This window comes from Cinclus cinclus, chromosome 4, assembly GCF_963662255.1.
Source record: "Cinclus cinclus chromosome 4, bCinCin1.1, whole genome shotgun sequence".
In the NCBI taxonomy this organism is placed as follows: Eukaryota; Metazoa; Chordata; class Aves; order Passeriformes; family Cinclidae; genus Cinclus; species Cinclus cinclus.
In genome coordinates, this window is record NC_085049.1 from 35,085,678 (window position 1) to 35,103,869 (window position 18,192).

Here is an 18,192-nt window from a genome sequence, read left to right on the forward strand (position 1 = left end):
ACACTGTTCCCCTTTTTCCAGCCACCTGGAACTTTCCCTGACTGCCATGACTTTCTGAATATCATGGAGAGCAGCTTGGCAACTGCATCAGCCAGTTCCTTCCGGACTTTGGGATACATTTCATCAGGTCCCATAGACTTGTGCACATTCTGGTTCCCTGGGTGGTCATGAACCTGGTTTTTGCTTACAGTGGGAGGGGCTTTGCTCTCCCAGTCTTCAGCTTGTCCATCCATTCAAGAGGTGTGGGAAGAGATGTTGCCATTGAAGACTGAGGAAAGAAAGTTGAGTACCTCAGACTTCTCGTCCACCAGCATTGTTTAACAGAGGGAGAGCACCTTCTTTGACTTTACTTTTACGATTAACGTACCCTGTTATTCTTTGCATCACTTGACAGGTTCAGTTCCAGTTTTGTCTTGGCCTTCCTCACCCGCTTCTTACTCAATCATACTTTTTTATACTTATTTTACTGCACCATTTCTTGATTTTGATTTCTGTTAAGACACCATGAGGCTGGCTATCTTGGCTGCCTAGGCTCTTTGAAACCTTGTTGATGTAGTTCAAAAATCCAAAGTTTGCCCCATGTGGGATGAAAATACATTTTAAACTCTTGTTATTCTCATTTCATTTCTTGGCCTTTTGTGTGAAAACCATTTGTGCACTGCTCGTTATCCTAAAGTACATGCACAGTAACAGTCCTTCCAGCCATACTGATTGATATTCTACTTTCATGGCATTTGTTCTTGGGTCTGAACACACATTAATGACGGTTTGTGGGAACCAGCTCTGGACGGTAGCACATCACATTTCCATTTGGTAAATTGACGGCGTTCTCCAAATATTTGGAAATCACTGTGATGGTTTATGGAATCCTGTATCCTTAAACAATATGATATTGTATCCTTGTACTAGTGCAACTTGGGCAACAACATAAACACGTGCAACAGTGTTCTCACAAAGACTGGGCAGTAAAAACTAGTGGACAAAATGTTTTGCTTTTTGTTCATACAACTAAGAATGGATTTTCCTTAATTTCAGACATACCCGTCATGTGTCAACATCCACGTCTGTGTTGTCTTGTGATGATAGAAGAGAAGGATAGGGAGCAATGCACTTCACATTGACATAAGTAGCATTGACATGAACATAGTGTTCCCCAATAAAAGTGGAGAAGATTGTTGATATTTTTGAAACAAGTTCAGAAAATGCTGGACGCATCTCAGGTTTCGGATGCCAGCACTTCAGCATGACTTCATACCTGCCATTCAAATAAAAGAAGTATTCAATTATGAAATCACATAAAAAGCAAAAAAACCCAATTCTCTCTTTTCTCCTGCAGTCTCAGTTACTATAGTACTATAGAATCATCAGCATTTGCAGAAGGCTTTGCAAACTATTTACTTACAGTGGATCAGGGCAGTATTCAGGTTGCAGCAGCCTTCTTCCTTGTAGTAAGTAAACAGTTATATCAAAAGAATTTACATCAGGATAAGGTGGTGCCCCTCGTGTCATAAGTTCCCATAGTAATACACCAAAGGACCACTAAGAAAGCAAAGAAATAAATAAAAAGTTAAAAGAGTTGGAGGGCTTTACATTCCTGTTTTAGAAGATGGTTTGACAGATTTAAGCATTCAACTGCATGGATTTTCCCTTTGAAAAGTTGTTTTACTGCATTCGTCTTTCTTTTAAGTGGGTTAATAAATTCTGTAGGGACTTGAGGAGCCACTTAAAAAAGAGCCAGAGAATCTCAACTAAGTAATGAAAGAATATAAAAGCCTATAGGCCTGCTACTTTGCTGGTATAAAGTGGCAGACCTCTTTTGAGGTTAATGGAGCTCTGCCAGTTTATATGAACTGTTGATCTGACTAACTCTGTGTAAATATGTGCTGAAGACAATATACATGGTGAAATTTTATGCATCACAGGTCATTCTGAATCTGGACTGAATGGAGAGGTAAAATACAAAGCAATCCAGCCAACTGACTTCATTTCAACAACTTTTTCTTCATAAATGGCCAGGTAATATTTGAGATTGCTGTAGGCAGCCAGTAATTCTTTATAAAGCAAATAAAGTATTTTGGAGAACTATTAACTTTTACGAGTCTCCAAGTCAGCCTGTTCTGTCAAGCTTTCCAGAGCCCCTCCTATAGCAGGGGAGCTATAGGAGCTCCAACCTAGCTTCTTGGAATGTTCTTAGTTTCCCTTGGAACAGGATTAAACTCCTAATTCTTTCCTGAGCAGTAAGATACAATCAACAACTTCTTGCTTAGTGATTGGGACAAATAAACTTTCTGGATGGAGAAAGACTCTTTTATTCTTATGTGAACAATGTGAACAGCTAGATTCATATATAAGTTTTGGAGTTGTTCCATTAATTAAATACTAGAAAGATGCCTCAGGCAATATGAAAGAAATAAATAGGTGATACAAATATGTTTGTACATTACCACGTCTGACTTTGTTGTGAACTTCTGAGTTTGTAAACTTTCTAAAGCCATCCATTTCACTGGGAGTTTAGCTCCTGTTTTATTATGCACACTGTAGTATTCTTTATCATAGACATCTCTAGCAAGACCAAAATCAGCAACCTTGACAGTGAATTTTTCATCCAACCTAGAGAAATGACAAAAGGTATTATTTGCAACTGAGCAGGCAAGATTTACCATGCTGGTGGATTATAATGACTGACTTGCATTTTTTTGTGACTTTGGATGGCAGTACTTTATTTGGGATCTATGAAACTAATGTAACACCACAACAGAAGCACAGCAAAGTATATTTGACACCCATTTAACACAGTGAATGAACTCAGGAAATGACTGATATTGTTTTGATTATACAATTTGAATTACAGTTATTTTAAAACAATTGCTATGTATAGAAAGATTTTTGCTAATAGCCAGTACATCCTGATGGAGTTCTACATCATTACTTCCACAGCTGTTTTTTATTTCTGTATCCTTAAAACCTGCTCATTTTTATTTCCAAGCCAATACACCACCTTTTCTACTTAATCTGTTTTGATAAGAAGGTATCCATCATTATCTTGGTGACTGCCTTTATGTAATAATGTAGTCCTGTAACTAAGGGTGAGTTTGGTGTCTGTTCTGGGAGAAAATGGCATAACAAAAGTTCTGTTGGGGTTACAGCTTAGCCATGCCAGAAGACCTCCTTAGCTTTGCTTCTGCTAAGCTTGGAATTTGTCCTGATAAGTGGTATCATTGTCACAAACAGACAGAGAGTGGGTGTTGGCATTTTTCAAGCCTATCCTTCTTTACATGTGCAGATCTAGTCACAGCAAGCACTTTCTTTAGGGCTTCTTTACAGCATCACAGTCACAGAATGGGTGTGGTTGGAAGGTGCCCCTGATCATTTAGCTCACCACTATCTACACTGCTCAAAGCAGGGTTCTGCTACTGCAGGTTGCTCAGAACCAGGTGGGTTTTGAATACCTGCAAGGATAAGGACTCCACTGCCTCTCTGGCAACCTGGACCAGTGTTCAGTCACCTGTACAATAAAATCATTACTATGTTTAAATGCCATTTTCCCTATTTCAGTTTGTGCCCACTGCCTGTCCTTGGGCACCACTTAGAAGAATCTGGCTTCTTCTTCTTCTTCTTTAATCCACCATATCAGGTATTTATATATACGGATAAGATCTCCTTGAACCTTCTCTAGGCTAAATGATCCTGTCTCTCTCAGTGTCTACACATAACATTTCCCTGCCCTGAGTTTTCTGTCTGGACAACTCTGGTCTGTTGAAGTCCCAGCGCATGGGACAGAACCATGTGCTGTATTTACTGATATTGTAACTTAATCTAATGAAGGGAGTAGGAGGGAACTTTGATGGATCAACATGAAACAGTGTATGCTGTAGCAGGCTCCTGTTCCTCTTTCAGGATAGTGGAATAGAGTTAAGAGTCCCTGAGGACTATATTTGCATGCTGGCTTCCTTTCTGATAGACATCACCATTGTAGCAGGGCCTGTATTGAGTGTTGGATTGCATATGGCCACTGGGGAAAGTGGATCTTGTGGCAGCAGCTCTCCAGGCTCTGAAGTGCTGATCCCTATAGAAGTGCAAAAGCAGTCATTCAATGGTCATGTGAGACACCCTGAGAACTGTTCCTTCCTCACCAGAGGAAGAGACAGTAGGCCAACAGGAATGTCATGTTGCCATTATTTGGGCTTTGATTAGATGAGCTAGGTCTTTTGTTCAGTAACCCAAAGCATTTCTTCTTAGGAAATCTGAAAATCTGCTTGTGTCTTTTTTTCATCCCTTAAAAAAAAATACCTGTAAGAAAATACTCTTTTTCAGAGGCTGTTCAGCTGCATAGGTGTGCACCCTTGAAAAAAGTATAAGATATCTGATGTCACAGGTTAATGACCTTTTCGCAGCCAGAGTTCCAGTTTATGATGTGCTAAAAATAAACTTTAATGTTTAAGACTGTGCCTCATTAATTCACAACAACAGTGATAAATCAGCATAATCATACTGGCAACTCCTGTATCAGTTCGTCTTTGTGGGAACTGAACTGTCTGGCTTCCCAGACACTAGTAAGATTCTTTGAATGTTAATTTGTGTGCCTACTTGAGCCAAAGTAAGCTCATACTCATGTAATGAAAGACTACTGTCAAGAGGTCTCACTGGTGCTTCTTTGTGTTCCTGTTTTTCTCACAAAGTTCCCCAGTGCTCCTCTCCCTCCTGGTTAGGTGTGGCAGCAGAGACATGCTGCTTCTGAAGAGGCTGGGTGGAAGCACAGCAAGTTGAGACAACAGCAGTTTAACTTCCCTTAGGAGATGCCTTTTAAACTTTAACCAATGATTTTGACCTCAGCTTTCTTATTTCTCACACTCAAAAAAAGCTTATGTGTAAGAAATGAGCCCTTAGCAAGATGAGTAGCTCATCAGTATGCAAGACAAACATCAGTATAATTGCAGAGCAATGAAAAAAACACCATATTTTGACTAAAAAATAGCAGAATCCTGAAAACTTCAGTTTATCTCATCTCATCTCACTGTTTTACACAGAAGAGTGTGGTAATGTGGCTGAAAGTAGATGTTTTTACTTACATACAGTTTCTTGCTGCCAAATCTCTATGGACAAACTTTTTACTTGCAAGGTATTTCATTCCTTTTGCGACCTGAAGGCCAAATCCAATTAAATCTTTCACTGTTGGATTCTGTAAAATACAAACATTTATGATAAAATGAATGATGAAGCTTAAGGATCAGACTGCTTCATGCTGTGACTCTTTAGGTTTTACACATCTCTCCTGCCACCAGAATGATCAAGAAGGGTTGGTGCTTGTAGTGAAACTGGTTTAAGTTTAGGTCAACTTTTTACACCCATTGAGAAAACACACTATAAGAATTCAAAAATTCTAACAGTGTCCAGAGGAGTAGAGTTTGCAGCATAAGCAGCATAACCTGGCCTGGGAAGGGGAACAGTAGGCTGAAACCTCAATGATACACAAAATTCATATATGTGGACTTAAGACTGAGAGCATGTAACTCAGTAGAATGTACTAACTATGAGTTTGGATTTCATCAGCTGGAGATGACCAAGAAAAGAGAAAGTCCTATTTGGGACAAAATAGGGGCATCAGTATGATGTCATGAAAAAGGCAAATGAGACCTTAGCATCTACTAGAGGAAGATTTTTGGCAATGATTGTTAACTCTTTCTGCTTGCCTGCATGGTGAGATGATACTCAAAATGTTAAATATCAAAATAAGTATAAGCATAAACCTGTAAGTCTTTTATGGCAATCATATGACTTGTTATGTAATACTAAGGATCCTACAGATTTCTGTGTTTTTGACATTGCTTCTTATAATTTTCTTCTGTGGAACAATCTGATTCAACTGTGGTCATTGTTCTATTTATTTCAGAAAGGACTGCAACACTATTTACAGACAAGGGCCCTGGTGCTTGTAGAATGAAAGAAGCTCAAACAGGAGCAGGTCCCAGCCTCAGAAAGATAAACTCCTCAAAAAAAATTGTCAAAATGCTTTTTTATAAAATTGTACTGGCTATTGCTGATTGCCATAAAAACAAGGACAAAATCCTACTGGCTCAGAAGTCACTTTGTATTGTCCTGAAATAGGTGAAATGCTACCTCAGTCAATGTAAAGTTACACTGCCTGAGGTAAGATCTGTGGTTTCCTACTTGAGAGAAACAGTGAGGTACATTTGAGGAATCCAGAGTCTTTCAATGGAAATGGGGAGGATTGTTAATAAGAGAATACTCATAGTTTGTATAACAGTTCCTGCTTTTCTTTCTTAAGATAAGAAAAAAAATATTGATAATAAATGGACTGTAACACTAGCAGGATATGGAGTTCCCTCACCTAGGAGTTGGAAGAGCAGATGTTGATGACTGGCTCAGCTGTGCTAAAGTCAATAGAGATGTGCCAGTTTAACCAGCAGATTGGGACCCTGGACATAGATCTCATAATCACATTTGTTTATTAAGAGGCTTATGGATGGGAAATGAAAAATACTTATTGCTGATAATTTCTGGGAAACATTCTAGAGAGGAACTTGAGGGGGAAGGGAAGGAGTGGCAGTGCTGTGGCTGGGCTTGATGCCAGACTAAGCAAGTACTAAAGGTTAAGGTGTAGTAAGAGCAGCAAGTCGCAGACGTAATGTAATTATGAGAGCTGGTGGTGTGTGGTGTTGGAGCAGGGCGTGGCCAGACTTGCATTACGGTTTACACCTCACCAGGTACTTACGTGAGTCTCATTCCTAATGAAGTTTCGAAGATCTCCATGTTTCATGTATGGAAGAACAACTAATGGGGATCCTTCACTGGGCAAACAGATTCCCAGGAGTGACAGAACATTGGGATGAGTGAAATCTTTCATGATTATTCCTTCTTTCAGAAACTGAGCTACTTCTTCCAGGTCTGTAATCCCTGAGAAATCCAGTAATAAAAGGAGTTAATTAAAAGAAACAGAAACAAACTAGGGTTCATTTCTCTACAGCGTCATTGCACAACAAAGTGATAACGAGAGACTACAAACATGCTCTCCACCTCTCACATTACAACCAGGTCATGTGCATTGGTTTTCCGACAATGACCAAATACAGGCTGCTGGTGTTTTTAATTCTGTTTCTCCATTTCTTATTTTGAATGATTTAAAACTGAATAACAACACTTGAGTAAAGTCCTTAATGAATGTTGTTATACTATCTTCCTGTTTTTCCAGCAGCTTTGCCCACTCTTCAGCAATTTAACTTCCAAACCCAAATCTTCAGGACTCAGTAGAATAAAAAATGACACGACTTTTCCCTTATTTTCTGGTGTTCTTTTCTTTGTAAAGGAAATATATGGACATTTCATTTGATGTTAAAATATTTGCCAATGTGTTGTGGTAATCTGAAGTAATTGGAATTGCTCCAAAGATAAATCCGATTCAGCTGCAACTAAGAATCCTTGTTTCTGAATGTATACTGGAATTCATTGGTTCACCCCAGTTATATTTGGAATTTGTAGTAATGTTTCACTATTAAACATGTAACTCACTGTTCAGTGACTTCACAGCACAATGAATTTTCCTGCTATCATTATCAAGCAGTGTCCCATGGTACACACAGCCAAAATGTCCTGTGGAAAAGAAAAAGAGCAATATTAGCTTTAAGAAGAAAAATTAGCTTTCTGGTATTTTCCACTGGGTAGCAATTATACTCTAAGAAAGTGATCACACTCAATTTCTGTCCAATTCCCAACACTTGTAACATATACTTCGTAACTAACATATTAAAATAAATGGAATCGGACCATTACATAAAACCACCATTCATAAAACCACCATTACATAAAACCACCACTGCATAAAATGAAAACTCTATTTGCAGCATAAGTGGTATCTCTTGACCTAAATGGAGAGTATAAATAATGACTAAGCTGGCGCCACAAATATTTCATTTTCTTGTAATGACTGTGCACACAAAACCCATGTCAGCCCATTCCCATCATCTTCTCCTGGGACATGGGTGTCGAAGGACACCTGAAAGGCACAGGGAGCAGTTAGGAGCCAACATGACCACTGGATTGGTGGTTCCCAGTGATATGCAAGTCCATGCTAAATGGTCCACTGGACTGTACAAACTTGATAAATCTCACGTGTCTCATGGAAAGGACAGCTACTCTGGGATTACAGTCTCTCAGGTCTTGCTATTCCATGGAAAATGTTGAATGTTAAAAGTGATGTGTTGGCTGTGGATGGTTTGGGAGTTGCTCTACTGATCACAAACTGATGACACCACTTGGCAGTTTTTCTATGGCCTAGTTCCAAGTATAAAATATCACTAAAAGATGCTGAACAAAATTCTGTCTTCTTTCTCGTGGTCTAAGCAGTGAAATGAACTGCCAGGGACACAGATATCCTGTGCTTTCTTGCCAAGCAAATGATGTTGTCTACCAAAACTCTCTATGAGAAGTCAAATTTACCAGTTTGGGAAACAGTGAAGTTTGAGCTCCAGGCTCACACATTAATTTCTCTAAATCAAACTATGTATGTGCAGTTGTGGCTTTCTTTCACAGATGAACTACTTACTGGATACTTTAAAAATACTAATATTTGCAGTTCGAAAACAAAATTTTTTTTAAAGCGTGAGTTCTACAGAGAACAAGACTATCTGATTAATTTTACTACATTCCAGTCATAAGCTCTGGTCAGAGCTTTGCTTTTGGCTTGAGGTAAAATTAATCCAAAGTTTGTTTTATAAAAACAACTAAAATCCCATCAGACCACAGATTGCTTGGAGCCTGGGCACAAATCCTAAAATTTGGATTGGGTGTGTCTAAAATATTTTGGGGTTTGGCCCATTTCTGGTTAGAAAGGAGAAAGTTTAAAATGGTTAATTATCTTTGTGTCATTCCAGATAGTTTTCAACATTTTAAAAAAGGGAAATTACTTGGAGTTTTCCAAAACAAAAAAGAAAAGAAGAAGGCCCACCCTTGCTTTGGGGATGATGAAGTGTAATACATAGAAGTGAAACACACTGACTTTGATTTGTGGCTCTTGTCCTGCAGAAAAGGCATTAAGAATATAATTTATAACCAATTTTTTATCAGTATTCTGATACTCAACAAGAGACCTCTCATGCATAATCTGCAGAAATACTGAAAATCCAGTTTGCACTTTGGTTACTAATAAGTACTCAATCATGCAGAGTTTAAAAATGTCCCTAACAGAAATACTGCCTTGGGCTATGAAAGCTGAAAGGAACTTGCTTATGAAGATGTAGAGGAATAGGAGTGATGAGGGAAAAGTAGGAGACTTGCTAAATCAGGGACAAAATTAAGGGGAAGTGAATCAGGAGCTACATATTTCTGCAGCTTGCATGAGAGGAATGAGGTGATATGAAGAGCATTTGCTGGGAGGAAAGAAGCAGCAAATTCCTCAGAGCTCATGGAAACTTGAGGAGGGAAAAGGGGTGTGGGCATTTCACCTGGGCCATGGGGACTTTTACTGTATACTCTAATGACTGCAGTGTCTAATGACACTCCTGTGTCATCCAAGTTTAAAGTCACTTGTGTTTCTGCCTCGCGTCCCCTGACATTTAGGTGTGTGCCTTAGGTTTCACATAATGTCCTACGGCAGATTCACTCCCATACCACAGCCTCATGGATCAGAAGCCATGGCTGAGCTTTCTGTAGCCTGGGAAAGGGTGAGAGTGAGGCAGTTGGAGGGGGACCAGCCAAGTCCATGGGTTCAAAAGAGCCTCATTAGTTGGAAGACTCCTTCCTGTTGATGGTGTCTTCTCCAACTGATCAAATGCACTGACTTCAAAGGAAAGCCCCTTCATTCCCCCTTGATTCAGTGCATGGCAGGCAATGCTATAGGAGCTAAAAAGCTTGATAAAAATCTCTGTGTAGACACCTTATTCAGAATGACTTATAATGAATGGGTGTGCAAAAAGAGGAGCAGTTTGCAAGGTAAGAGCTGCAGTACCCACCTCTTCCTATTACTTCACTGAAGTGCACAATCAGACTGTCAGCACCAATAACCACATGCTGCACTTCTTTGACGAGGTCAGGATTTAAGGCACTGATGTCAATGTGGACATTAGTTTGGAGAAGTGGACTGGCTAAATCTGAGTCTCCACTAGACAGAATCGGGGAGAGGTCAGAGTGAGGATACTGGGCAGGTCTGCATGATCCATTCTGAGACATGCTTGGAAACTGATCTGCAAAATGAACAGAAACTGTTATAATCTTTTCAAACTTCTCCTTGAAAAATGAAGAGTTTTATTGCATTGGTAAGCAAGGCTTGATTTTATCAGTTTGGAAGTGGCTTGGCTTTTTGGAAGTTTTGGTCACAAAGGGAGAATGAAAATATGCATTGGTAATCTGCCAACATCCAGGAAAACCATGTCACTAGAAACTTATGCTTGTCTCAGCTCTACTTTTATGAAAGTAAATGGCAAAACTTCCACTTTTCTGAGGAGATGGAATGAAGCCTTGTCAATTCTTGCCAGACAGAGGTTATAGCATTTCTAGCAATTGGGACTAACAAGAGTAAAACAGAAAAATGACAGCAATATGGGAGGAGGAAGAGGTAGTGAACAATTAAGAACATGAAGCTTTTTATTATTGTCATGTTCTAATTTGGTAGGGAACTTTACAATTCACAAAGGTTTCCAAAGTGCTGGTGACAAGCTATATTTATTCCAATAGTAAATATTCAACCAGGGAAATGCCTAGAGGTGATTCATTTCCTGTAACTGCTGAAGATAATACAGTTGGTGCTACTCATGAAAATAACATGAGCCATCTGATACAGCAGAAACTAAAATATTTCAGTAAATCCAGGAGTATCTATCTGAGAATATGTTTTTATCACTGGCATGTTGTTCAGGTATTTCAAATTGGTTTTGTTTAAAACCTTTTTCCCAGCATTTTGTGTGACTGAATTAAAGAACTATGTTTAGTTTATACTAATATCAGTCTGGAATTATTTCAGTGGAGTCAGTGAGCTGAATTTAGTCCAGGGTCAAAAACAAAAAAAGGGGAGTAAATTTACCAACAGAAATTATCAGGTATCTTATTACAAGAAGTAAAAAGTATTGTACAGACATGCTTTATTTACTTCTGCATAAAACTTGTGAAATTTTTATAAAGTGCTTTTATCACTCTGGGTGCTGAGAAATACTCTGTTATTTCATCTAGGAGCAAAAATATCAACGCCTACAACTTACAAATGTAACTAAGGGCAAATATCTATTTAATAAACACAGTAAAACAATCTAGCCATGGCTGCAAAATAGTTTTTGCAGCTGCTAAATGTAAACCTGCATGTTTTTTAATGTTTCTTTTATTTTATTCTTTGATAATATTGACATTGCTACAGGAACATTAGATGAACACATGCCCTTCTTGGTTGCACTCTCCACTGTACTTTGCCAGTACACAGTGGCTGCATGACCACTGTGGATTTACCTCCCATCTTTGGAGTTTTGTCTTATGTACCACTTTCCCTCCTAACCAAAGGGAAAGCAAAGGCTTTCCCTTCCCTTTGGAAATTTTTCAATCAAGAAACTTCCTGTATGAGCTGGTGGCAGCAATTAAAGAATAATACGGGAAGCTGGGAGCAGGCCTGTGTCTCAGATAGCTGCGTGATTGTGGCTTACAAATGTGGAATAAAGATTTGGAGTTATTTCGATTGCGTTGTATACAGCAGCACCTGACATAGTACAAGACTATGTCTACACCAAGACTAACAAACATCTGTGACATCTCACACATCGTAATGTGGTAACTCCTAATAGATAAAGGCTCTTTAATGGTAATCACAGAACATGGTCTCCGCAGGGGTTAAAGGAGCCTAGCATCGTATGATAAGTGTGGCAGACTTCTTGTCTGAAGAATACCCACTTTAAAACCTTACTATACAGTGCAAAAATATATTTGGCAAAGGACTGTTCTTCCCTGAGACTGGCATAACAGTGCACATGGACCTCTATTCAATTAGTCACAGTCTTCATATCCTTTTAGCTTAATTTTTAAAATTAACATTTCTGCATTATGCAATGTCCCATTTTACAGGAGGGGAATTAACTGACAGAATAATACCAGTTTGCAAGACTCCATGTTCCATGTTGGGCCAACAAAACTGCTTTATTATAACTGTAGGAAGTCACTGAGACACACTAAACCTACAGCCAGTTGATGCTGTCGTTAAAATCAGCCTTTTCAGAACAGATTTATCCATGGTGTGATGGATCTCATGACAGCACAGAATCACTATATACACTAGTTCCTAATAACTTGTGGAGCATACTTACAGAGAGTTTTTACTAATTGTATTTTATTTATTCCTTCAACATGAACAAAAATCATTTGCACCCTCATCTTGGGAAGCACCTGAGAAGCTCAGTTAAAATAGTAAGCCTGTGAACACATGACAGTCCCAAAAATGCAGACACAGACAACTCAGATGAGAAACTCCAATTAGGATACTGACAGAAATAGCTATCATCTGAAGATATATGAAAATAACAATGTGTAAAATATCCTCCATATTGATTCCTAATAGAGGCGTACCTTCTAGAAAAGTTGATCTGTAGTCCACAGATTCACTTGAAACCATTTCTGTTGTTGGACTTACACTCCTTGCACTCACCAGCCTGTCCAGGTGAGGAGTGTGCACTCTGCCATCATAACGAACTAGGTCACTTCCCAGATCTGAAGGGGGAGGGGAAAGCAATATTAGAAAATCCTAATGTTTTTGGCATGCCAATGCTGATTTATCTATTTATTTAAATCTAGATGTTCTGCTATGGTGGGAAGAGGGTCATGTTGTTGCTGTGGCAGATGGGCAGGATTTGAACTTGAGCTATTTTTATAGTGCAAGATTTTCTGCAAAAAAACTCTTGTGTTGAAGACCCACTCTTAGCTACACTGGAAGGTCAAAGACAGCTTTGAAGACTCTAGGGCCAGCTTCATGGTCTGACTGTACATCAGGACAAGACTTGGTTATACACTAGCTCCCCTCCTCCTCCTCCCACCTTACATAGTGTGGCAGCTCCCACTGGAAGGAAACCCAGACACAGGGACCAGAGAAGAACCAGAGTCTGAACAAGTTCCTGATGTGGGGTAAAAAGAGACCAGGAGACTGAAGTGCTCTGTGTCTTGCACAACTCAGGCACAGCCTGGAGGAATGCCAGGCAACTGGATGAAGCTGAAGTACTCATGATTCCATGCATGCCATTTACTCATACCGTCTTCCAAAGCTGGTTAGGGAAGAGAAGTTACTAAGTTTTCCTAATAGCTCAGAGTTCCTTAGAAATCCTTCTGCTTAAGGCGTAATGTGGCCTTTCACCCAGCTCAGGCTCTTGCCAAGCACTGAAATGCAACTAAACATTGGAACTTGATTGTGAAACCTCTACTGACAGGTTACAACAGGGCAATGCATGACAGTTAAGCAAAGCATAAAATTATGTCAGTTTTTAAAATCTAAGATAATAATGGAATTATTTGATGGGATTGACTATGATGGACCTTTAATCTGTTTTTTCTTCCTTCTCCAGAAGAAAACCGCCAAAATGATAAAAATTAAGATTAATGTTGAAAGAATTCCAGCAATTAGTCCCGTGAAATTCTGATCTTTCTGGACCAGCACTTTTCCGATAACTGTTGACAAAACTTCTTGCTTCCACTGAAATAACAAAGAAAAAAAAAATATAATGATTTCCAAAGACAAGTAAGAACAAGATTATTAGTACTGAAGTATGAGCTGATATGTCCCGTATGTATTAAATCTTAATTTTGTGATGCTGTACTGAGATAAGACACTGTGAATATAGAAATTGTTATATTGGTGTACATGAAAACTGATCTACATGTTTATGACTCATTTGTCACCTTCAAGAGCTCTGGTAGTGACACAGCTCTGTATTTGATACACAGCATGCACTCACATGCACTCTGGATAATGGGGTTCCACTGTTAGCAGATGCCAATTCAAAATGTTAAATGCATGCTTTTTACTCATATGGTACACGGAATGGGCCTAGGGCTATATGGGCTGAGATGTACATTGAAAAAAATAGCCCAACTGTCTTTAATGTGTGTCCTTCTGGCATAAATATGCTGTAACATCAAACTCACTCTCCTGTTGACAGCGTTCTTGCATTTTAGTTCCCAAGGTCACGTGAGCCTGTCCCTTGCCAGCTTCTAGCTTGCTGACAGTTTAAAGAAACAAAACAAAACAAACAAAACAACCCCAAAAACCAACAACCAAACTAACACCAAGCAGCTAAAAGGGAAAAACTGTTTTAGGTCACACAGCACTAGCTCAGTCAGTTGGAATGCATTTGGCCATCTTTTCTCTTCCTCCTGTGGAATTCATCCCTCTGGGTACTGTAATGATGGATTTGCCCGTCAAAAGAGCAAATTTTCTTCTTCGCTGGGCAGACTGCAATTTCTGAGTCTCCTTGCCAGTAAACAAGTAGAAACCTTATTTAACCCCTTTATGTTTTGCTCTTTTCTGTGCATGAAACATGTCACACATATCTGTTACTCAGAGGTTAAGAAAACATCATATAGTAGAAATAATTGAATGCAATGTTAATCCTGGTTGCATATGTAAAAATACAACATATTAACTGGATGCAACTTGTGCACAAGTAGTATATGAAGCTAGGCACTTAAAAGTCTGGGAGACCTACATCAAAAGGAGAGCTGCATCTAACTTTATAGTTTGCCTGATGTATCCAAGAAAATGAGTACTTCCTTTAAAAAAGAAATTAATATTGAAATTAATTATTAGTTACCATATCAATAAATCAAATTAGTTATTACTATTTACTTAGATTGTAATAGCACATAGGAATATCATTCACAGCCCAGGATCCTGTGAGATGAATGCTATAAAGACATAGAAAAAATAGATATCCCTGCTTCAAAGAGATCACATAGACTTTGATCCTAGCCCCAATTCCATGACCAGCAAAGTCTCCACTGTTTTCAGTGAATCAGAGTGCAGTTTCATAGTTTAAAGGTAATCCCATTCCAATTTCCTTTTTTTCATATATTTAGAAAGGTACAAATGTATTAATGATTTATTTTTTATCTTTTGAAAATATTTACATCTTATTCTATAATACAGTACGTCTACAATTTATATTTGCAGTAGCACACTGAATGACTCTAATGAGACAACTTTGAAGCAATGACTCAATAATTTGTCCTAAGTGTCTTCTTCTTACAAAAAGAATTGAAATTTAACTATAAAATGCAAAGCCAAAACCAAAAAACCTTTCAGGAAAGATTTGATCTTCTTGACTGCAGCAGAATGTTTTGTTGAAAAATGGGCCTATGAGTTCCAACTAAAACTACTCCATTATAGCTTCTCATTCTTCCCCACATGTTTCCTCTTGTGTTTGGATTAATAACTATAATTTTATTTCTGTGCCTAGTTCAGGTGCTACTTTGTGACTAAGGATCCAGAAAGTCTCTGTACAAACAGGTACTAACAACAATGATGACCATATTTATTTTTAAATAGCTGATATTATTTGAATTCCCATCCCAGACAAACAGGGATAGAGATAGCTCTGTAAGCACAGGCTTAGGCTTAAATTTTATTTAGGCTTAAAGTTTATTGGTTTAATAGTGACACTGTGAATAATAATAAAAATGGCATTAATATCTCATGTGTGGTGTAGTTGCCTCACCTCTATATTTAGCTCACTGTTGGATTTCAGGAGATCGCTGGGAACCGTACACAGAATTGTTTCTGACTGCAGGAGAAGGTTTTCACAGCTTTTATTTCCAACTTTTAGCACCTCACCTTTAACAGCTTCTGAATCAATATAATTTCCCTTGGAAAAAAAAAATCAACTTCATATTACATAACCATCTCATAAGAGTTAAGTAGTTACAAGCTTGGAAAATATTTTTAATGAAAAATAAATTGTGAAATAAAAGACTAATGAGAATTTACACTGTCCTGTCAATATGCATGTGTAGGCTTATTTTATGTAAATGCGACTTTGACTGACATGTCAGTGTAGGATGGTAGACTTTTCAGATAAAATCTGCTGTCATTCATACAGCTCATACAGACTTCTGAAACTGTAAATGTCTGAGGGATTAATCCTGTTGGTCCTGTTTAGATTTTTGCATAATTTGTTCAAGAAAGGACACATTATGTAGCACTGTTGTTTACACAAAACTGGTATTATATTATCCACAAGCTAAAGGCATCTCAAACATTTTGTTTTGCAAGTGGTTATAGTAGCAGAAGTGAAGCATTCAAAAAGAAGTTATGAATTATAATAATACACAAGTCTGTTAAAATCATGTTCCACAGACCAAAAAGGAAAAAAACCTTGGTGAAGATGAGGCATGAAAAGTACACTTTTTACCCAGAAAACCTGCTCTCACATCCCAGACTTGGATGAAAAATCATTCCTTCTGATATTGTGACAATAGAATCCAAAGGCCAAGTTTTGGATCCTTTGTGCTCAGGAGTGCATCTCTATTTAAGAAGCTGCCCTAGCCCATGTACAGCCCAGCTCATGATGAAAGAGGCATATTAAGTGGGATTAGAAGGGGAGAAGGGAGTATGGGACTAACATAGGCTATTTATGTGGGCTGGATCTGGGAGTTTTCCATGAAAAGGGAGGAAAGCATCACAGCTGACACCACTGTGAAGCCTTGGAAAGGAAAGAAGAATCCCATTCTGAGGGGCAAAAAATAATCTTTGGCATATGTTTTAGATGTGCTTCAGAATGAGACTGAACCCTGAGAAAATTGTAATAAATGTATAGGAAAGCCAGTTTAATGTTCTATTTTGATGGCAAAGCCACACTCCAGGTAAATACATTTTAATTGCTGGCCATAAAAGTCCATTTTGCACTCTGTCTTCTGTCTACTTAAAGCCATTCTGTTTGGTGTTAAGTAAGAAAATATTCCTGGGCCACAGAGCATATGAATGCTTAGTGCTTATTAGTATAGATACTTGTGGCAGATTGTGAGACATTCATGTTCAAATCTTTCCTCTGAATGATGTATCTCAAAAGATTTGAATTTAATTATTCTGCTTTCAGGATAAATATAATCTCCTGGAGAGTATGGTTGAGTGGTCTCTTCTACATCAAAGCCTAGAATTTTCTCTCCACCAAAACTGATGGAAAAAAAAATAAATCATACTGATATTTCCTAAGGTGGTCTTTAGCCAGTTATAAAGTTGGTAGCTTTTTCTTACTACTATGACCATTACATTACCATTATATTATAGTTTCAAATATATTCATGATGATATCTAAATATATTGAGTTTCAAAACACTTTCAGCAGTGGTTTTGCTCTTCTTGGGACAACAGAATTTCCCTAACATTTTATGAAAAGGGGGAAACTGGCTCCTGTGAGAACTGGGAAAAAATATTTCCTCTTTTCAAATGTGTATTACCCCCTTCTTGGTGAGCAATGCCCTTGAATGCAAGCTGTAGAAATTAATCTTCAAGCTGTACTGGGTAGCTGTTGCAACCCAATCTGATAGCACAGCCACCTCACAACTTTAGATAGATGGGAATAACTTGGGTAAAAGTCTAAAAGCAGCAGAAGACAAGTAAACTAATTAAGGTGTGGAAATTCTGAGACTGGTGTCAGAAGCATTTTTAAAGCTCCTTAGCATAGTGAGAAGGTTGACTTAGGCAGAATGAAGAATTGCTGCAGCTGCAGAGGTTCCTCTTCAACTTTTTCAGAAACCACTGTTTCCACACCCCTCTCTTTTGGACCAGGTTTTGAGCGTAAGAATTTCCTATGTGATGTGAAAGAAGATTGACAATAGAGTGACCTATAAACGGGTAAGATTTCCTTAAGATTATCTCATAAAGAATGTGTTGCACTGGCTTGAGAACAGAGTAGGCAATTTATTAAGTCTTGTCCGACTCCGAGTTTTAAGACAGAAGTCCGGAGCACAGCCAAGATCTCAGATGTGCTGTATAGTATGCCAATTGTTACACATTGAATTACAACTGTGCTATGTATTTCTCCAGTGGAAGATTTATATTTATAAATATACTTAATAGTGCACAATCACAATCCCAGAACAGACCAGGCCTCTGAGATAACTGAAGAAAGATGCTTTTCTTATTTATTTGTGGCTTAGTTTTGTGGTGGGGTGTTTTTTTGTTTTGTTTTGTTTTGTTATTTTTTTACAGCTAGGTTGCTCTGG

At 38.3% G+C, this 18,192-nt stretch overlaps 1 protein-coding gene across 1 annotated transcript in view; it reads right to left on the reverse strand.

The window, feature by feature from the left end:
* Positions 1-1,044: 1,044 nt before the first annotated feature.
* Positions 1,045-18,192, reverse strand: part of MET (MET proto-oncogene, receptor tyrosine kinase) — a 65,948-nt gene continuing 48,800 nt past the window's right edge. The window contains exons 11-20 of the mRNA XM_062491077.1: positions 15,687-15,833; positions 13,510-13,666; positions 12,553-12,693; positions 9,966-10,196; positions 7,528-7,608; positions 6,734-6,915; positions 5,070-5,179; positions 2,445-2,610; positions 1,403-1,539; positions 1,045-1,255 (exon numbers count right to left, since the gene is read on the reverse strand). Of these exons, the coding sequence (XP_062347061.1) occupies positions 1,045-1,255; positions 1,403-1,539; positions 2,445-2,610; positions 5,070-5,179; positions 6,734-6,915; positions 7,528-7,608; positions 9,966-10,196; positions 12,553-12,693; positions 13,510-13,666; positions 15,687-15,833 (1,563 nt within the window). The remainder of the gene's footprint in view (positions 1,256-1,402; positions 1,540-2,444; positions 2,611-5,069; positions 5,180-6,733; positions 6,916-7,527; positions 7,609-9,965; positions 10,197-12,552; positions 12,694-13,509; positions 13,667-15,686; positions 15,834-18,192) is intronic.